This window comes from Typopeltis vanoorti, chromosome 25, assembly GCF_054136105.1.
Source record: "Typopeltis vanoorti isolate ZY-2024b chromosome 25, IOZ_Tvanoo_1.0, whole genome shotgun sequence".
NCBI classification, from domain to species: domain Eukaryota; kingdom Metazoa; phylum Arthropoda; class Arachnida; order Uropygi; family Thelyphonidae; genus Typopeltis; species Typopeltis vanoorti.
The window spans coordinates 31009969-31033173 of record NC_143573.1 but is presented as its reverse complement, the minus strand read 5'-3'; the positions used below and the strand labels follow the sequence as shown (position 1 = coordinate 31033173).

The 23205-nt window shown below is 34.4% G+C and overlaps 1 protein-coding gene across 2 annotated transcripts in view; it reads left to right on the top strand.

The window, feature by feature from the left end:
- Positions 1-23205, top strand: part of hpo (serine/threonine-protein kinase hippo) — a 180079-nt gene that overhangs the window by 80104 nt on the left and 76770 nt on the right. For both annotated transcript variants that reach the window (XM_090414415.1, XM_090414416.1), the window contains 2 exons: positions 5207-5371; positions 8177-8344. In XM_090414415.1, coding sequence (XP_090270541.1) covers positions 5207-5371; positions 8177-8344 — 333 coding nt within the window. The remainder of the gene's footprint in view (positions 1-5206; positions 5372-8176; positions 8345-23205) is intronic.

Genomic DNA, 23205 nt, shown 5'->3' with positions numbered 1-23205 from the left:
AGACCGGTTTCGACCTTTATTGAGGTCTCATCAGTGGGAGCCAGGCTTAGAAATATGACTGTTATAGTTGGCTACTGAATAATGCAACAGCAGTACACATCCTTCAGTTGGAGACATTGAAGATTTTGAATCTTCCTTGGAAAATATAGCATTGACTGTGGTGAAATAGCAAATTAGTTGGCTTTGGAAGTCTCTACTGAATATGTACATTGAAGTGCTGAAAACTTGTATAAAAAAAAGAACCTATCCTTAAAGAACTTATCAAAATCGCTGGGTAAAGAAGTATTGAAGAAGACATTAAAGGACTTCCTACTCTACATTTACATTACAAAGAGTTATAGAGGCTTTAAAAAAAATTGATCCTGATCTAAATATTTTGAAAACTGATGATCCAAGTTTTGAACAGAGCTCGAAGGTCTTAGCCATGTTTGGGAAATTTATCAAAAAACTTAAAGGATTCCTTAGTTCAGAAGAAATTACATGTAAATTTTTATTTTAAGAAGCTCTGAAGAGTAAATTATATAACAATTTCACTTTTGCATAATTGACTATGTTTAATCATTGAAATGATTAAACATAGTTTTTAGCCATTTTGGTGTTGTATTATATAGTTCAAATTATATTTCCAGGAACATAACCCCAATTCATCACAAATTAGGGTTTAATTTACAATGTCAGTTTTAAGGACCAATTAGGTTGTAAAAGTGAGTGTTTACTGTACTTGGGCATAATCCTAACCAACAGTAGATTTCCTCCTCCATCCTATTCAAAGTTTGACACTAAAATGATATTGATTTACAGAACGTTAAGTTTTTCAGAAACTCATCTTTGTATAATGAAGTATTGTATATTAAATATACAGCAACTACTTATTTATTGTTAAATGAAGAAGGGAAGAGATTTGGACTTGTTATGAACTTTGAAAAAACAAAGACAATGGTATTTGGTGAGAAGAACATGAAACAAAAGATCCAAGTGGATGGAACTGATATAGAAAATGTAGAACAATTCACATATTTGAGAAGTAAACTGACATATGACTTCGACTGTAAAAAAGAAATAAAGATCAGGATTGCAAAGGGAAGAACAAATCTGAAGGCCATGGATAACATCTGGAAAAGTAAAGTGATCAGTCTGCAAACAAAACTAAGAGTATTGGAAACATGCATCTTCAGCGGTGTACTGTACGGATCTGAAACTTGGGTAATGAATAAGGAATCAAGAAAAAGAATTTTGGCATTTGAAAGAACTTGTTACAGGAAAATTCTAAGAATAGGATGGGTACAGAAAATCACCAATGAAGAGCTCTATCAGAAGATACAACCAAAACAGAATCTAATGTAGAAGATTATAAAACGGAAGCTGCAATTATTTGGACACATCTGTAGAATGAGTGAGGACCGGAAGATAAAGACATTTATGTTTGGTATTTTGGATGATTTAAACAGAAGAGGTAGACCATACAGAGAATGGATAGACGATATAAAAGACTGGTGTGGAATGGGTGTACAAAAACTGCGACACGGTGCACTGGACAAAGAAAGGTGGAAGAAGATAGTGAAGCAGGCATCAGACATCAACGGGCAGTGAGCCCATGGTTTGTGATGATGAACTATTTATGGGTATTTTAGACTTATTATCCTAAGCACTTTACATTTAATATTCAATGTTATTTCTTGATCTGGCTTTTTATTAAAATTTGGTATTTGGAATCTGTCCAAAAATGTGTTTAATCATCTGTTTTTCTTTCAAATCTAACAATCTTTAAAATGAAATTTAACAAATTTAACCATCTGCAGGTGAAATATCCTAGAATTATATATAGCATTACTCTGCTCTGTCTGGGATGAATTTAATAAAATTATTGATTTAGTATGTATACTAAAATGCCCACATTTTTTTTTTTTTTTTCAAACCAGTTCTTTCTATTAACAGAACAGTTTGAATTGATGGTGTTAATTTCACACTGGCTGGATGGATTTTTTTTAATTTGGTATTTGAGGATATCAAAATATTTCAATTTTGGTGTTACAAAATAAATGGTAAAACCAAAATAGTTTGTTTTTCCATTTATTTTGGCACTATAAATGACGCTTAATTTTGGCCCCATTTGCAGTGCCAAAATTAAGCAAAACAAAATTGTTTGACGTCATTATCTGTTGTCTAAACTACTCTCTGTATTGGTGCAAGTTGAATACATTCTTCAGGTATAAGTGCTGCTGTTCATTCAAGCTCTTTGAATATTATATAATTTATTCTCACAAAAATGACAGACATATCTGCGATCAAAAACTCAACACTAAACAAATTTCAACAAAATGCTATTGTATGTAAAATATAAGAGCTTGCTAGCAATATTAGGATCTTTATTAACATTTATGGTAATTTTAATTTTTTTTTGCAATCAGACTATTCTAATGGCAAAATGAAATTGTGTCCAGTGCAGTTGTAGACAAGTATGGTATTACAAATTGCACATTTTTATGATTGTCTTTATTTCCTTCCTTACTTCTTTCAAACTCTGTTTTGTCATCTTTTAAAAAAGGTTATTTTTTTAATCCATGGCAAATATTAAAACCTAAAAATTACTTTAATGTGTGTTTAATAGAAAAATAGATAATGTTAATATCTATTTTTCTATTAAACTAATTTTATCAAAATTCTATTCAGATTGCTTTTTGAGTTTCAAATTTAGAATTTGTCTTTTCTAACTGCAAGATTTGAGGAGGGAATAGGTGCACTACTGATCATTCATTGTTGCTCAAGATAGGTTCTTAAACATATCTGTGCTATCATCACAAGTCATATAGATAAATTATATGGCAGAAATAACTTTTTGAATCATTTTGGTTCATTAGCAGCTTCATTAAACTAATCTTTAAAAGTACCTGTGACATGACTATGAACAATAAATTACACGATAACCACAGTAATTAAATTTAATGAAATTGTCCATACTGGACAATCCAGATCATTCATCAAGAATTCCACACATTTTCTTGAGAAAATCAAGGATATTCAAATACAAGAGTCTGATTTATTATTCAGCATTGACATTGTTTCCCTCTTTACCAAGTCTGATTTATTATTCAGCATTGACATTGTTTCCCTCTTTACCAACATTCCATTATCTGACACTGTTAATTTACTATGTGATGATTTACCCTCTTGATATTGCAAAGATTTTTGAATTTGTTATAGAATCAGGATATTTCAGCTGGAAAACAAGAATTATAGACAAGTTGAAGGCACTGCCATGGCTAGTCCTCTGTCTCCACCTTTGGCAAACAATTTTTTTTAAACCATCTGCAAGATACCTTGTTCTCATCCATTCATCCCCAACCCTCTTATCAGTTTCGTTATGTTGATGATCTTTGCTGTTTGGCCTCATTCTGAAAATTAAGTTACCACTTTCTTATGACAGATCAATAGCCTTCACTCATGCATTCAATTCACAATGGAAAAAGAAAAGGCTGGTAGTTTACCATTCTTAGACATCCTTCTTATGCACACAGTCTCTGGTAATTTATCAACCAGTGTTTATCAAAAACTTATCTTTACTGGCAGATACATTTATCAAAAGTCTGCTCATCACACCTCTCAAAAAAAAAATTGGTATTATCAAGTCTTTAATTAACAGAGCACATAATGTGTGCTCCTCTCCCTCAGGCTTACAACAAGAACTTCTCATCAAAACGTTAATGGAATTTAATGATTACAACCCTAATCAAATCCAGCAGATAATTGACTCCTATGTTCTAGCACCTCGGGATTCTTTAACAGACTGCAGGATTCCAGTCCCTTATATTTCTGGCATTTCTAAACCAGTTGGTAGAATTTTGAAGAAGTATCATCTCATTCCCACATATTTTCCTATCAACAAAATTTCGCATCTGTTGTCATCTCTATCATTTGCTGGCATTTACATTGTGAATATAATCTAACATACTTTGGATAGACAGGCCATTCTGTGGAAAAAAGAATCGATGAACATCAGTATTATATCAAATACACGAAACCTCAAAAGTCTGGCCTGGCACAACAGAGTATTGACACTAAACACAGTATCCAGTGGGATGAAGCTCGTCTTCTCCATAGAAGCAGGTTTAAATATGAACGCCTTTTCAAAGAAAGTTGTGAAGACCTTTTACATTGGCCAAATCGGAATGATTATCTCTCTCTCCCAAAAGTTTGGGAGATTATTCTTATTTTATGTAATCATCAAAAATAGTTTTCAATAATATTTTTAATAATATTATTCATTAATATTAATTTCTAGTGCACGGTAAGAGTTTTTAATTGATAAACCACTGATCGCTGTATGTACCTTGTATTCCTGTTTCTTTGATTTGCTTGTTTCTATGTACTGATGTACTGTTATTTTCAGTACGAAATATCTGTACTTTCATTTCATTAAAGTTAATTACTGTGGTTATCATGTAATTTCTGTATGTACCTTGTATTCCTGTTTCTTTGATTTGCTTGTTTCTATGTACTGATGTACTGTTATTTTCAGTACAAAATATCTGTACTTTCATTTCATTAAAGTTAATTACTGTGGTTATCATGTAATTTATTGTTCACTTTATTTTGTGTATCAAAAGAAAGTCTATAATAATTGAATTTTTTTGAACCTACAGTACATGCATCTGACTTAATATCAACCTTTCCATAATATGAAAATTGATCATTCTGATGTTCATCCTGATGGACTGGATGATCATTCTAATGTTCATCTAGTCCTTGACCTGAAAATCTCCACAGGAAAAATTTGAAAAGTGAGCTTTCTGATGTCCATCAGAAAGTTGTTTGATGAAACCAGTTGTTTCATCAAACCTCCCATCTAACATTAAAATGTTCTGAAAAGCTGGTTATTTTGATATGTATTTGTTTGTAGTTTTAGAAAATATTTGAACATTGAATCTCTACTAAACATCAGAAAAGTCTAAAAATTGATTGTTCTGATGTTTGCTATTTTCAGTTTTATCAATTATTCAGTCATTAAACTCTACCTAATGTCTGATTATTCCCAATATCTAATTCCACCCATTCCCTTCTTGTACCTTTTCAAATAACCTAATGGTTGTCATATAATTCTGTAATGGAAAAATTCATTTTATCATTAAGCAGTCTGATGTGTTTCAGGTCTTAGGTTTATAATTTTTAAAGAGATTTACCATTTATATACTTTTTTCCCCCTCTTAAGCTTACTGAAGATGAAATTGCCACCATTTTATCAGACACGTTGAAAGGATTAGAGTATCTTCATCACCGGCGAAAGATCCATAGGGACATCAAAGCTGGGAATATCCTGCTCAATACTGAAGGCCATGCCAAGTTGGCTGATTTTGGTGTGGCTGGACAGCTCACAGTAAGAGTTACATTAACTGAATCTTTAAATTGTAACATAGTGGTGATAATTATTATTATTCTGTATTCTAAGTAATTGACGACCTAGTTGACCAAGTGGATAGTGCACATGCTCTCCAATCAACTGGCGCTGCAGGTTTGAATCTCACCATGGGCATGGATGCATGTGTTTAGGTGGGAGACAAATGTTGTTGCTAGTGTGAGATCACTGCTCCACTTATATGGAGGCCTGAAGTGGCTGAAAAAGTTTCACATTTGGTCTCTAGAACAAAATTTTTGGATTATACACAAAAAAAAAAAGAAAAAACTGTTGTACCCACAGTACTACCCTACTATAGGTTTATAATGTTTTATAAATGGAAATCACATTAAAAATTTTCGGTATGGATCTGAGGATATTTGTTTACTAACAATTCTCCACACAAGAAAGTCCATTCCACCTATCCACAGCTCTTCAAATGCAGTGCCAACGTCTTTCTCTTCAATTCTCTACCCATCCATGGTAATAGTGTATAGGTGGAATGGACTTTCTTGTGTGGAGAATTGTTAGTAAACAAATATCCTCAGATCCATAACTGAAAATTTTTGATGGAAATGCATGAGAGATAGGCTGTTCATAAGAGCACAGCAGTAAAGAAAATAAATGAAAAGGAAGAAAAAATTTATTCCGAGTCTTAAGTTGATCTGTGAAAAGTGATCAAGGGCAACTGTATGGAGCCAAAAAGGTGAATGCTTGGTGTAAATGGAGGATTAATGGGTGCAAGATAGGCTGTCATTCAGTCTAATTGCTCCTTCTTTACTGAGTGATAGATTTTCTTAAAAGAAAACCCGATTTCTTGGATATGATGAGTTGTGATGCATACTATATTGAAGTACTGGATGTTAAATTTATCCTATCTTGTCTAATGATGGAGATATTATTGAAGATTTTTTTGCTGGAAATTATTTAGATTTCCATTGAAAAATAGTTTTGAAAATTGATATTTTTAAGATATTAGAAAAGAAAAATACTCAAACTGTACTTCAGCTATTCTGCATTGTTGCTCTTAAGATGGAAAAGTACTATGATTAGTTCAAGTATTATTTGTAAATTGTGGTTATTGAGATTTCTAGCATATCTATATGCTAGAAATTCATTGTGTGTGATACAAGGTTTGTGAATTAGGAAAGGGTACTATAGTGTGCTGCCATCAACAAAACAATGAATTGACTTTGCATTCAATGAGAGAAGAAGTTGATATCTTGAAGGAAAAGCATAAGTGAAGGCATGGAACTATGTACTATTTCAACCATCTGTTCATCACACTTAATGGCTAGCAGAGAAGTTGACAGTGCATTTGCAAAAGATAGATCATAAGACAGAAGTTTAACTTTGTCTTTGTCTCCAGCTAATGTTTATGAGATTCCTCATGACTGTAATCTAACATGCTCCGAATGGATAGGTCATTCTGTGGGGAAGGATTATCAAAACATCTGATAATCCTTCTACATTTGAATCAATAATTTCATTTGAATACCTTAAACCTCAAAAGCCATGTCTCACACAGCATGGTATTATGCCTAAACACAATTTAGTATTAAGGCCAAACACATGCCAAATATCCATTCTTTTAGAATGATGCTTGCCTTCTCCTTAGAAGCAGTTTTAAATATGAATAAAATGAGTTAGCTTTCTAGTAGGACCATCCACCTAATAATGTGTTGGTCCATCTCTCTGTGCAATCACGGTTTGCCGATGACTAGGAAAAGATTCCACAAAGTGTTGAACATCATCCATGCGTAACTCGACCCATGTCTGTTGCAGCAACTCCATCAGTTCATGCTCATTCTGTGGAGGAGGATCAGCAGCATTTCTCTCAGTCCATTCTAGCATATCTCACACATGTTCAGTTGGGGAGTTTGGGGGCCAGTGCAATGTGACGAATTCATTATTGTGTTCCTTCAACCAGCCTCCGTAGCTCAGTCAGTATAGACAAAGCCCTTTGTTTGGAAAGACCTAGGTTCGGTTCCCATCAGTGATGTGATGTGATGTGATGAACCTTTATCTGGTCTCTTTCAACTAAAGGTGAATTAGCTGGTCTCATACGGAGGTAGAGAGTTTTTCTTTCCTCAAAACAGACAAACTGTCCAGTAGAACACATGCAATTTACAGACAAGAATACTTAAAGGCATAGCGGTAACCACCTTATCCTTGTATTACGGTTGAGAAGTCCAAGGATACTTGAAAGGCTATGGGTGCTTAAGTGCCTGTTAATGGATGTTCTTCCAATCACTCAGTAGTTGTACGAGCCCAATGACAAGGTGTGTTGTCCTGTTGAAAGATGGCACTGAGCCTATTTATCAGAACGCTTCCCCTGGAAACTCATTTCAAGGTTCACAGAATTCCCACTCTTCACATTCTCCTGATCACACATCACTTGATGCCTTCATTTGGGGTATATTGAAGGAATTGGTATTCCACCATACTTACCTTCAAACTTTGAACTAAGGGATAAAATTGCACAATATGTCCAGCTGATGTCCCGACCCTTGCTCTCCAAGATGACAGAGAACCTTTGCATGCACTATGAAACCTGTCTTGAAAGACAAGGTGCCCATTTCAAACACATAATCGATCATCGTTAATGCTTTATTAGACCAAGATTCCACCAGTGGTTGTAGATGTGCATATCATCATGTGTAAACATATATTTCTTTGTTAATAAACCCGTTTACTCCATAACGTATATTTTTGCATCATACTGAATATAAAAGGGATGCAATTTAATTGTTTATGCACAAATATGCACAAACTTTCTTCTTTCAGGATACAATGGCCAAAAGGAACACTGTGATAGGCACTCCTTTTTGGATGGCTCCAGAGGTGATTCAGGAAATTGGTTATGATTGTGTTGCAGATATCTGGAGTTTGGGAATCACGGCGCTGGAAATGGCTGAGGGTAAGCCACCTTATGGAGATATCCATCCAATGAGGGTGTGTATAATTTCATAATTTTTTTTTTTTAATACTTAATTGATTAGTTGCAAGTCAAGTACACTTTAATTTTATTTTTTGATTTCTATTTTATTGTATTTGAATAGGAAGAAATATGAAATAGTAAATTATCTAACATATTTTAATAATATGATGATACACATTTTACTATTTTATATAGAAAATATATGACTTCTGCATTGATTTAACCTCACTAGCTTCCTAGGTATAGCGCACACCTGATGAGTGTTGCGTAAAAATATGTAAAAATAATCATACTTTATAATTATGAATCTCTTTTTTTATTTTATTTTTACAATTGTTTCTTTAGGTTAGTGTTTTATTAGTTTTGGTTTTGTAACCACATATAATTGGCACTTGCAATGTGTCTGATATTGCATTAGATTTAGTATTGTTGGATGATAAAAGGGTAGGAAAAAGAAATGTGATAGCAGATTGAAAAGCAGACAGGCATGCAAATAAAGCTTGTGAAAGATATGCATCCCAATCATTCATTTTAATGTTTGCCAGATTGAAAAGCAGGCCAGCATGCAAAAAAAAAATTTGTGAAAGATATGCATCTCAATCATTCATTTTAGTGTTTGCTTATTTAGCATGTATTTTTCCATTCATCCTCATTGGTTCACTAGAGTATAAATATTCTTACATCAGGCAATTTTATTAAGAAACACCAATCATTAATTCTTTATCAGAGAAAAACAGTTTCTTTTGCTACTTTATAAACATTGTATCAAAGTAGAGCCTCTTCATTAAAGCTACTTTACAGTTTCAAATTTCACTAATTCTGTCGCTTGTTTCAATAAAATAATTAATATCACCTGCGTCTTTGAGATAGAAAAATGAAACTTTCAATTTTGTGTTTCCTCAAATGTTGAAATAGAACGTCTACTTCATATCTCCTTTTATTTACTGTTCACTTGTTGACAGTCTCATTTTTCCAATTTAAGGATTCGCCTTGCTAAGATTCTCTTTTCGGAATCCTCTATTAATATATTCTGACTGTCAAGTTTTCTTAAAATCTTCCTAAAAAAATTGTCTGGTCTGTGTTTTCAAACTTCCATTCACTCTTTCTCTCTCTCAGCTGTCAATGTCAATTACTCATCAATCTCCTTGGTGAGCATGTGCACTTGTTCAACTAAGCGACATTGAGAAGCTAGTATTGGTTGACATTATCATCGTTGGCAAAAAGGCAATGTCTTTACAGTATCACAGTACACTTAACAATTATGAATTACATTAAGGAACATTGAAATTATTACAGCTATCAGATATCTGGTAAGTACGTTAAATCTCACTACATTTTATGTTAACATAAAATGTAGTGAGATGTATCAGGCACATTTGCCCCTGCAATTCTTGTTTTTAATATGATTCAGCCATTAATGCCACCTGTTCACTCCCAGAATCTTTCTTAGAACTCGTATCTGTAGTCCAGATACGAGTTCTGGACCACAGATATTGGTCCAGATATTAGCAGCTGTTTTACTGCTAACTCAGTTCTCAGATCCATAAGTTAAAATTAATTTAAACACTGTCTAGCATACATCTAGTTTAGTGTTTTGATTAATTTCTTTCTTATTTCATATACATTTAAGGGAAGATCATGCTCACATTCTGTAGCAATGTTACCATTGAACTAGACAAGGAAAATGGATACACCATGATATTGGATTTTGCTAAGGTTTTTAACAGAATATAGCATGGTAGACTGTTGCATAAATTGGAAACTATGGGTTTGAGTTATAGAATATTAGCGTGGATAAGAAGATGGCTGACTGACAGATATCAAAAAGTTGTATACAGTGGATGTGAGTCTGAAAGATTTAAGGTAACTAGTGGCGTATCACAAGGATCAGTGCTTGGTCCACTGTATCTCTACATTAACGATATTGGGAAGGATTTGACAAGTGATATACAGCTATTTGCTGATGATGCAAAGATAGGTAGGGTAATCAGGAATGCTGCTGATATGCAGTACTTACAAAATGATTTGAATAGGCTGGAATTGTAGGCATGGGAAAATGGATGTCAGTAAATGTAAAGTTATGCACTTCGGCATGATTGATATCCAATGTCGTATTATATTGGTGAGATTATGCTAGAAGAAACTGATGAGGCTAGGGATCTTGGCATAATGATGGATAGTAATTTGAATTTCAAACGCACTTTGACTCGCCTTTTATCCAATACCATATCGTGCACTTGATCAGTGATTTCTGGTGTTGTTACACTTTTTGAACATCCTTCACGTGGATCGTCTTCAAGGCTGTACGGCCATGTTTAAACTCGGCAGCCCATTTCTTAATTGTCGAAAACAAAGGAGAAGAGTGCCCATAAACTTTAATAAACTTTGAATGAATTTCTTTTGGTGTTAAATCTTCTTTTACAAAGAATGTTATAACCGCACGATACTCAATTTTATTCATTTCATGGGATACAGACAACACTTTTGCTTTAGACAGCTGTATAAAACAAACTACTTGATAGAATGACTTGAATTTCACATGGATGCTTATGACAGATCTACCAACGTAGAAAAAAAAAATATCATGCCGATAGTGTTGCCATCTATGGTCAAGGCCGAGAACTTTTCAGACCACCCTCATAGTTCGTTCCAACTTTGCATCATATGCAAACAACTGAATATCCTCATCCCAATCTTCCCCAACATCATTAACATACAGGTTAAACGGCAGTGACCCTAAAACAGATCCCTAAGGCACACCACTAGTGACTTTTCTCTTCTGGGATATTGCTCCCCCATACACAACTTGTTGATACAGGCAATCTCCAATCCAATGCACTAGTCTAATATCCAACTCCATCTGCTCTAGTTTGACTATCAACTTATGCAGTACTCTATCAAAAGCCTTTGCAAAATCTAATACTACTGTGTATCCATCTCCTTTGTTCAATGAAGCTGTCACTTTATTGTAATAAGTAAGTAGATTAGTAAAAACATGATGTCTCTTTAGCAAATTTATGCTCTCCATCAAAGATAATGCTGCTGTTGTCAACCCAATTCTGGATCTTAGTTCTCACCAGCCTCTCCAACACTTTAACTGCAACACCTGACACACAGATAGGATGATAATGATGATTAGAGACTGACTGTGAGTGAGCAAGAGATATATGGGGAATTAAGCAAACTTGATGTTAATTGATACATCACCATGTATTTCGAATGAATATGCCAGGGAATTGATGTCTGCCTTGATATATAGGTCAAGTCCCAAAGGAGTAGAAGGAAGGCAAGATTGTGCAGATTCATAAGGGAGGTGACAGAACTCAAGCATCAAGTTATAATACCTATCTGTGTATCAGGTGTTGCAGTTAAAGTGTTGGAGAGGCTGTAACAGAAAAGGAGGGTGACTTGGTTGGTAAGGGTAGCAAAAGTGTAATATGAGCAGCAGCTAGCCAATGAAACCCAAAAAAAATCCTTGGAAGTTCTTTCAATATGTAGCCATCAAAAATTGATTATGGAAGGATGACTAAGACTCATGAATTGCTTATTAAATATTTCAACTATATCCTCCACAGCAGTTGTTCTTATACCATTTTCTCCAATCGTAGTCATCCTTCCATAATCATTTTTTGCTGGCTATATATTAAAAGAACTTCCAAGGATTTTTTTTTTTTTTTTTTTTTTTTTTTTTTTTTTTTTTTTTTTTGCTTCATTGGCTAGCTGCTGCTCATACTACACTTTTGCTACCCTTAGCAACTGAGTCACCCTCCTTTTCTGTTATTTGTACTCTTCATTGAATTGATTACTACTACTACTCATGTTATGTTGCTTCCATAGTGCTTTTTGCCTCTATATTGCATGCTTAATCTCTTCATTAATCCATTTCACACCTACCTTATTTCCAAGGGTCACATCACCACCCTTGGAATACGTTTAGACATTGCTTCTACTAGATAGTTCTTGAATATCACCCAAGCAGCATTGATCTCCTTTCGACCCAACTCCTCATTCCATGCTACACCTACAACTGGTCTCCTGAGCTTTTTATAATCACCTCCTTGTAGTTCCACATATACTCTTTCCTCACACTTCTGGCTACTACCCAGGTAATCACTTCATGGTCACTCTCACCAAATTGAGGAGATTTGACACTTCATTTATAATAACATCCTCTGATAAGATGATCAAATCCAAAACCCTTAATCCTTGTGTGCCCTCTGTTACATACTGCTTGAGGTAGTTGCCACTCAAAAACTCAAGAAACTCATTTTCTTTACTCCTGGTTGCTATATCGTCATCCCAATCAATATTGCCATAATTGAAATCACCAATAATCATTCTTTTTTTGTTTGCTTGGCTAATTTCACTACCATCCACATTACCAGGGCTATAGCAATATCTATCTGACTAAGTATTTCATTCCATTTATCTCTATCTCACACCATACCTCAAAACCACTGCCACTATTTCCCTCTAACATCTCTACGACATAACTCTTTTTCTATCATCAGTAGCACTCCACCTCCCTTTTTACTCTTTGTATCTTCACAAAATACATCATAACCTTCCATCATTCCTGTCAGGATATCATCCTCGTCCAACCATGTCTTACTTATTCCAACAGTTTTGGGTGAACGAACTTAATCAATGCAATCATTTCATTTCCCTTGTTTCTGATACGTCTAACATTCATATAAAAACATAACAGCTCATTCCTTGATCTATAACAAGTTTCTCTGATACCACTTATTAGATGCGACTTCTCCATATCTTCCTTGAGCCATTTCTTTTTCTCCATGCCCTTCCCAGAAGAACTGTCTTCAAATCCAATTGTTTTCCTCACCTCCCAGGCCATCCCATTCCCTTCTTGTTCACACACATTCACATCCTCTTGGAGCATTAGGCTTTCTCACTCTGTGTTCTCCTGTCCTCCCCAAGTCACTCCATTTCCCTGTTTCTCTTGCACACTTGTTCTCTCATTCTCCACTTCCTTCATTAGCACCACTTCAATCTCTTCTTTCACATCGCTTCTTAATTTCTCAGATTCATTCTCTGCACGCATTACTCTTCCATCCAGCAGCAGTCTCTCCAGATGACTCACACCAAAACCATTCAAATGTAGTCCATCATTCTTGTACAGTTCAATTCATCCTTCAAACTTATTCCACACATTAACAAACTGCACTCTCTTCTCTTCACATATTTCTGCTAACATATCATTCACAACGCTTGCTCTCTGCCTCATCTCATCACTGTCATATCTTGGCAGACAACACACTGATTACCTTTCCTATCACACTATTAGTATTTATCCTTCTCAACAACTTCCTGATATTCAATTACCACTACCAACTCTTTTGCTCACTTACTCCTCATATCCAACCTCAATCACTATTCATTTTATCTCGAAAACCAACCTTGTGTATCTTCTTGTTTACCTCACCTCTAATAATCATCCCCATACAACGCCACTCACAAGTCTTTTGTTACCTCTTTCATACCAACATCATTCATTTTTGTCTTCTTCATACAGTTATTTCTAAAACCAGCTTTGCTGATTTTGTTGTCTTTCCAGATTTCATTTGACATCTTCTATAAAGAGGATTGTGCCTAAATAGCTGAAATGTTTTACTTATCTACAGGTTCTCCATTCAGGATGGTTTTGCACTGATGTTTTCAGTGTTCTCCATGCATATTTTTACAGTCTTTTTATTTCTGATTTTCATACCAGATTTATTGCTGCAGTTATTTAGTTCAGTTAGGGAATCCTGCAGACTTCTGCTGGATTCAGTTAGTAGTATAACATCATCTGCCTAAAGTACTATGTATGCGATATCTATTGGTCAAAATAATGTTCCATTTACGCTATATCACTTTAACATTTTGAACAGCTTTTTTCTTTGCACCTTGTCATGTGCCTTTTCCAGCTCTACAAAACTTAAATTTAGATCCCTGTTATATTCTTATGATTTCTCAACTGTTTGTCTTAAAGCGAAATTCTATTCCTGACAACCTCTATTTTGCCTGAACCTAGCTTGTTTTTCTCCAGGTTTCCTTTTCACAAGTAAGCTTTCATAAATCTTAACCTAGAACACTCAGTAGGCAAATTCCTCTGTAATTCTCACATCCAGTTTTATTTTTCTTTTTATAGGTGGTACTATGAGAGCTCTTCTCAAGTCTTCTGAAATTTGATTCTCTGACCAGGCTTTCAAAATTATTGAACATTTCTGGTTAAATATCATCTATTCCAGGTACTATTCCACATTTCTGGGTTTTGATGGCTTTTCTACTTTAAGTGCTGGCATACCAGTCAGATTAGTTTCCAGGTCACTGCTGTACAGCAAATTTTGTCATAAGGCCCCCCCCCCCCCCCACACAGACATTTGTAGATACATGTAATAGTTCATAACATTTTTAAGTAATCATATATGTGCATTAATGATGTAAATAAAGCATTTATTTACTTAAGATATGCAAATGAAAATTTTAGAACAATTTTCACAAATGAAAAAAGTATTTTGGCTTGTCTTAAGGAAATATGGCAGCCAGCTTGGTCATCAATCTACACTATTAAAAGTTTTATCATTTTGGCAATAAGATTGTCACATTTACTATATCTTTCACTATGACTTTTTACTGTATCTTTGTTTTTAACAACTGTAACAACGATAGCGTGAGATAAGTTTAGCCAGCAGCTTATCTCAGTGTTCGATGCATCATCATCAAATTTAATCATTTTAAACCTAGTATGTAATGTAATAGGTTTATGCATCTTCTTCTTTTCAATGGAAGCAACAGGACTCTAATTTTAAATTTTATCTGCCATTAAGAACTTTTATCTAAAAGACCATAAGATATAATGATAAAATATACAAAGAGCCAACAAGTTTCACTAGTTGCATTTTCACTGTCTAGCATTTTCAAGGCTGTACTGGTGTGAAAACAAATGCATCAAGTTGCATACACTTTAGTAACTGCTAGGCCATTACATTTGATAATTCGTGTTTGATGGCGTGCATGCATTCGAATGCTTCAGTCAGAATCCGGTACATGACCATGTGTTGTGTAGTTTTTTGCATATTGTAGTTCTGTTAAACTGAGAGAAATGATGAGATTTTTCCATATGTCTTTAAGAATAATACCTTGATTTCTATTTAAATTATTGGCTGTGCATAGCACCACAGCTGCTTCTTTGAAAGTTCTTGTCTGTAGTCATTCTCGCTGTAAGGCATAGAACTGTTTTTCCAATCTATAACGTGATTTTGTTGGATCCTACTTCGTCTTAATCTATACTCTGGATCCGATATTTAGTTATTACGATGTTCTTAACCTAAAAAATAGTTGCTAGTTGATTTCTAATACAAATATAGAGAAAATTTATATTTATAGACTGCACCACTCTATATCTGGATTAGTCCAAGAATTGAAGATAAATTAACCCTCAACCATTACTCCTTAGAATATATACTGGCCGAGTATATTTAACTTATTTATCACTCCCGCTTTGGTTTGAATATTTTATGAATGGTGCAGTAAAAGAGATTCAGGCAAAATACAACTTTTCATTAACAAAAACAAACATTTAATTTTAAAATCGCAAATTTTACACTTAGGATCAAATCACTAATTAAGTTATTATAAACACTTCAGCCCTTCTGATAATACTGTCATACAAACTCAGACAATGGTAAACTTGTTATCTCTAATACAGTCTTCTCACAGTTCTTTGAGTTCCAAATACAATAAAATCGCAGTAATATCACTTTACAAGCAAACACTTTACACTTTTAAATTTACACTTCAGCTAATCTCCACAATAGTTACTGTTAACATAAGGAAATTCTAGGATGAAACTCACGCACTTCTCTGTATAGGAATATTAAAGGTTGGAATAATCTTCCATCTTCATCAACTTATACACAAACACTTTTTATAACCGTAAACACTTTTAACAATAATCGGCACTCATTAAAATAAATCTTCAAAGCATTAACTGAATTAATTCACAGTCACTATACACATAAACAAACATTCTTGCATGAAGCACTACTGATCACTCATGAATTAAGGCAATACACAATAATTCCTTAACTTGAGGTTTTATATGCACAGTTGTTCATTCCTCCGGCATTCGATTAATTCTTTAGGCACTATAATTCTAAGCACAGCTAACGGTAAACTTCAATTTTTACAGCCTCTTCTATTCTAGTAACTCCGTGCTTTATTTCAAGATTCTGTGTGTCCTTGACAGGTCGGCCCTGAAATTAAATCTCAACTCAAATATCGCTAGTCTATTTAGTAGTCACTCGGCTGTCTTCCGTAGCTATAATTGTTATTCTACAACTTATTAGCTAACCGCCTCTCGACTAGTGACTTGCCGACTCGATAATAGCGAGTCGGCAAGTCACTCAAGCAGCTAATGACTTGCCGACTCGCTATTATCGCACTGTGATTCCCGAATGCCGAATGCCTCGATTCCAACCTAATGCCACTCTCTCTCTTATAAATCTCTAATCATCATAACTTCATCGTTCATTGCTTTTTATATCCATTCTTCCCACCTAAATTCTTCTCGCGATTTCTTTCTAAAACTCTTTTCAATAAACCTCACGTGGTGTTCCAAAACGTGCTCACTCACTTACGTATGTTTCCATGACAACAAAACAAAATATAATAAAATTGAGCTATTACATAACGTTAAATTTCTACAAATTGGAATAAAATAAGAATTTTTCCATTTCAATTAATGCGCAGTTAAATTATCAAATACAAATTCTTATAATATTAATATAGTAATGAATAAAATAGCTTAATAATATTTAATATAGTCTTTTCATTATTAATACACATATCTTTGATTAAATAATTAACTATTAGACAAAATTAAAGGTAGTTATATGAATATTAAATAATAAACAAGTGATTTACATTAAATAATATTTACAAGTCTAGCCTATGTGATGGAAGATCATGTTGGATTCTGAAACAAATAATAATTACTCCAATCTCTATATAATCAGAATCCAACAATTTGATGTTGAGAAATGATGAGCTAAACCAGATGTGATGATTCTGTTGTGATTGACATCCACCACATGTTCCTTTTGTCTTATTTCAAAACTTCTAGAAGTCTGTCTAATGTAAGAAAGGCCACACGTGCATGGAATTTCATATACTCCAGGAAATTTGAAGAAAGGTACCTCATCTTTGGGTGATCTTAAGATTTGTCTGATCATGGTAGTTGGTTTAAAAACCACTCTGATGTTATGAGCTTTTAACTTTCTTGCCAATTTTGTGGAAACAGAATTAATATATGGAATGACAGCTGTGGACACATATTGGGACACCGTAACACGTTGTTGGAGGTTGTCTTTAAATAGCAATTTGTTTAAAATGTTAGAAGGGTATCCATTCAGAGATGGCGTGTTAGCTATTTGTGACAGTTCTCTCTGTACATCTGCTTCTTTCGAAATAGACCTTAAGGCTCTATTAAGGAGCATATGAATGATGCTGTGTTTTTGTGATCTATGATGGTTAGACGAATAATGTAGATATCTACCTGTATCTGTGGGTTTCTTGTAAATGGACAGTTGGATATTGTTATCTTCTCTCCTCACTAGGATGTCAAGAAAAGGTAGTTCTTTGTTCTTCTCCAGTTCTATAGTGAATTTGATCTTATTGTGTAGTGAGTTGATTTTATTAAGAAACACGAGAAGGTTTTCCATGGTGTCCTTCCAGATGATGAACACATCGACAACATAGTATACAAACAATCGGAAGGTCTAGTCATGGGTAGCCCCCTGTCACCACCATGTGCAGACCTTTTTATGGAAAAACTTGAAAAGGATATTCTTTCCACTATTTCACCAAAACTGTCGATTTGGTTGAGATATGTCAATGACAAGTTCATCATCTGGAACGACACCATGGAAAACCTTCTCATATTTCTTAATAAAATCAACTCACTACACAATAAGATCAAATTCACTATAGAACTGGAGAAGAACAAAGAACTACCTTTTCTTGACATCCTAGTGAGAGAGAGAAGATAATAATATCCAACTGTCCATTTACAAGAAACCCACAGATACAGGTTAATATCTACATTATTCGTCCAACCATCATGGATCACAAAAACACAGCATCATTCATATGCTCCGTAATAGAGCCTTAAGGTCTATTTCGAAAGAAGCAAATGTACAGAGAGAACTGTCACAAATAGCTAACACTCTATCTCTGAATGGACACCCTTCTAACATTTTAAACAAATTGCTGTTTAAAGACAACCTCCAACAACGTGTTACGGTGTCCCAATATGTGTCCACAGCTGTCATTCCATATATTAATTCTGTTTCCACAAAATTGGCGAGAATGTTAAAAGCTCATAACATCAGAGTGGTTTTTAAACCAACTACCATGATCAGACAAATCTTAAGATCACCCAAAGATGAGGTACCTTTCTTCAAATTTCCTGGAGTATATGAAATTCCATGCACGTGTGGCCTTACTCACATTGGTCAGACTTCTAGAAGTTTTGAAATAAGACAAAAGGAACATGTGGGGGATATCAATCGCAATAGAATCATTGCATCTGGTTTAGCTCATCATTTCTCAACATCAAATCACTTTATAGATTGGAAAAACAGTTCTATGCCTTACATCGAGAGACAAAGAACTTTCAAAGAAGCTGCTGTGGTGTTATGCACAGGCAATAATTTAAATAGAAATCAAGGTATTATTCTTAAAGACATATGGAAAAATCTCATCATTTCTCTCAGTTTAACAGAACTACAATATGCAAAAAACTACCCAACACGTAGTCATGCACCGGATTCTGACTAAAGCATTCGAACGCATGCACGCCATCAAACACAAATTATCGAATGTAACGGCCTAGCAGTTACTAAAGTGTATGTTTTTCATGTAACTTGATGCATTTGTTTTCACACCAGCACAGCCTTGAAAATGCTAGACAGTGGCTAGTGAAACTTGTTGGCTCTTTGTATATTTTATCATTATATCTTATGGTCTTTTAGCAATAAAAGTTCTTAATTTTAATACATCAGACCAAATATGTACAATTTAAGTTCACAAATGAAACATAAAGTTCGGTGCTTTGAGAAGAACAAATGCAAAAAAGCTAAGTTACTAAACCACCTTACATTTCTGAAGAGATGTAGAGATTTTGCTGTCATCCCGAAGTTCTTAGTAGTAAAAGGACATATCCAATCTGCAACAGCCAAAAGAATATACCACAAGACTTTGTTAGCGCTAATAAGAGAAAGTATACAACATACCAGGTATGAGTTTAACATTATTGATACGAAGTGTAGAGAACAGTTTGATGACATATCTAACAGTTTGGACTACACGACTTGGAATACCATAGACCACGTATTACATCGTAGCTACGAAAAATCTTTCAGAGCGAGTAAAATCACACAAATTAAAAAATTCAAGGTTCTTTATAAGAAAAAATTCCAGTCACACCACGGTCTCCCTAATAACAAAGTAATTTTCAACTTTTCAGATTACAGGCTTTCTAATCATGAATCAGAAATCCTAAAAAAGGGTTTCAATTTTGCCATCTCCCCTAATTTTATTCCTAAAATGGATTTCATATGTGGGATAGAAAAAAGTCTTTTTCCTCTTCCAGAGGCTACAGCAAATGCTATTAGGTTCAATAGTACGATTATTCTTGCTTCAGCAAAACCACCAATACCTAATATTACTCCTTATGATAAGAAAGCTATCTGCAATTTACGGAACAACAAAGACATAATAACCAAAGCCGAAAAAGGAAATTCAATGGTCATTCTTAACTCGAAAGATTATTTTAATAAGATTAACTTGTTACTAGCAGAGAGTTCCACTTACCGAGTCTTAGATAAAAATCCCATCATGAGTAATCATCTGGAGACTAACGCTCTTATACGCTATATGACCGGTTGGTCGGATGAACTAAAAAAACAACTTAAATCCTCACATCCTATTACTCCACGCCTTTATGGGGCACCCAAGATTCACAAAGAAAACGTACTGCTTCGTCCAATAGTTGATGGAAGATCCTCGCCTACATACTTACTAGCAAAGCATCTGGCAAATTTATGAAAGGAACAATTAGACACACAGATACCTACATTAAAAACTCACAACATTTTGTGGAAAAAATCAAGAGTATCAAAATATCAGAAACAGACATTACGGCTAGTCTTGATGTAGTGTCCTTATTCACTAATGTACCCATCGTAGAGGTGGTCAACATTCTTAAAGATCTCTTCCCTCAAGATATCACACAGTTGTTTCATCATTGCCTGAAATCAAATTTCTTCAAAGTAAACAACATAGTATACAAACAATCGGAAGGTCTAGCCATGGGTAGCCCCCTGTCACCACCATGTGCAGACCTTTTTATGGAAAAACTTGAAAAGGATATTCTTTCCACTATTTCACCAAAACCGTTGATTTGGTGGAGATATGTCAATGACGAGTTCATCATCTGGAAGGACACCATGGAAAACCTTCTCGCGTTTCTTAATAAAATCAACTCACTACACAATAAGATCAAATTCACTATAGAACTGGAGAAGAACAAAGAACTACCTTTTCTTGACATCCTAGTGAGGAGAGAAGATAACAATATCCAACTGTCCATTTACAAGAAACCCACAGATACAGGTAGATATCTACATTATTCGTCTAACCATCATAGATCACAAAAACACAGCATCATTCATATGCTCCTTAATAGAGCCTTAAAGTCTATTTCGAAAGAAGCAGATGTACAGAGAGAACTGTCACAAATAGCTAACACGCTATCTCTGAATGGATACCCTTCTTACATTTTAAACAAATTGCTATTTAAAGACAACCTCCAACAACGTGTTACGGTGTCCCAATATGTGTCCACAGCTGTCATTCCATATATTAATTCTGTTTCCACAAAATTGGCGAGAAAGTTAAAAGCTCATAACATCAGAGTGGTTTTTAAACCAACTATCATGATCAGACAAATCTTAAGATCACCCAAAGATGAGGTACCTTTCTTCAAATTTCCTGGATTATATGAAATTCCATGCATGCGTGTGGCCTTTCTTACATTGGTCAGACTTCTAGAAGTTTTGAAATAAGACAAAAGGAACATGTGGTTGATGTTAATCACAATCATCACATCTGGTTTAGCTCATCATTTCTCAACATCAAATCACGTTATAGATTGGAAAAACAGTTCTATGCCTTACATCGAGAATGACTACAGACAAAGAACTTTTAAAGAAGCAGCTGTGGTGCTATGCACAGGCAATAATTTAAATAGAAATCAAGGTATTATTCTTAAAGACATATGGAAAAATCTCATCATTTCTCTCAGTTTAACAGAACTACAATATGCAAAAAACTACACAACACATGGTCATGTACCGGATTCTGACTGAAGCATTCGAATGTATGCACACCATCAAACATGAATTATCAAATGTAACGGCCTAGCAGTTACTAAAGTGTATGTTTTTCATGTAACTTGATGCATTTGTTTTCACACCAGCACAGCCTTGAAAATGCTAGACAGTGGCTAGTGAAACTTGTTGGCTCTTTGTATGTTTTATCATTATATCTTATGGTCTTTTAGCAATAAAAGTTCTTAATTTTAATACATTAGACCAAATATATACAATTTAAGTTTATCTGCCATTATTAACAATAATAAAATAAAGTAAAGAAAAATAAAATTGCATGTGAGAATTACTTTATAAATAATTTATAATTTGCATCAAAACACCAAAACACAGAGAAATGGAGTAAATAAAGAAAATAAACTGAGTTCTCAAAAACTTCACAAGCGTGTCATGTCACTAAATCTGTCATATTAGCAAATGCAGCATCATATAAATGGGAACTGGTCATAATTTAAAAGTGTCGTCTGAGTGGATTATCGTAGAACAGGGTATTACTGTATTGGCATGTACTCTGTTGCATTCCTCTTGAATGTATTCTACCATAGTGTTGTCACTGCTTGTTTCATTTAGCAATCTTTCAAAAATAATTACTTCAAAGAGGTATAAATATCTTTGTCTTTAGTTTTCATGTGACCTTTTCATCTCTGATTCCTTTTGTAGTACTCTCTTTTCCATTTCTAAGCTTTCTCGATAGCCTTCAGAACATTTGGTCGTTCTATATAATTAATGTACAAAGAAGCTATATTTTGCTTCATATAGCATGTACAGCATGGGTTTACCAAAAGGAGGTTGCGTTAGCAATTTGCTCATATTTTATAATAATGTTATGACTAAGTTGGATAAAGGGAATGGATGCAGTGTGATACTGTTTTCCTTTGTGAAGGCATTTGATGGGATACCAAATGAAAGGCTGTTGCATAAACTGGAGAATATGGGAGTGGAATATAAACTATTAGCTTCAATAAGTGGGTGACTGATGGGCAGTTATCAGAAAGTGGTATATAGGGAGTGGGTGAATCTGCCAGCTTTAAGGTAACCAGTTATGTGCCCCAGGGATCAATCCTTGGACCATTGTTGTTTAATCTGTATATCAATAATATTGGAATGAGCCTGACAAGAGATCTTCAGTTGTTTGCTGATATGATACAGAAATAGGCAGTGCAATCAGAAATGCTACTGATACACAGCATTTACAGGATGATTTGAATAGGCTTGAAGTATAGGCAAATGATAATGGCTATCAGTTCAGTGTTAGTGTAAAGTTGTGTACTTTGACATGTTGGGGGTATACAATGGCATATTATGTTGGTGGGATTATTCTTGGCGTAACTGATGAGGCAATTTTGGAGTTATAGTGGACAAAACTTTGAAGTTCAAGGGTCACATAGCAAAAATTATTAGCAATAATTATTGCTAATAAT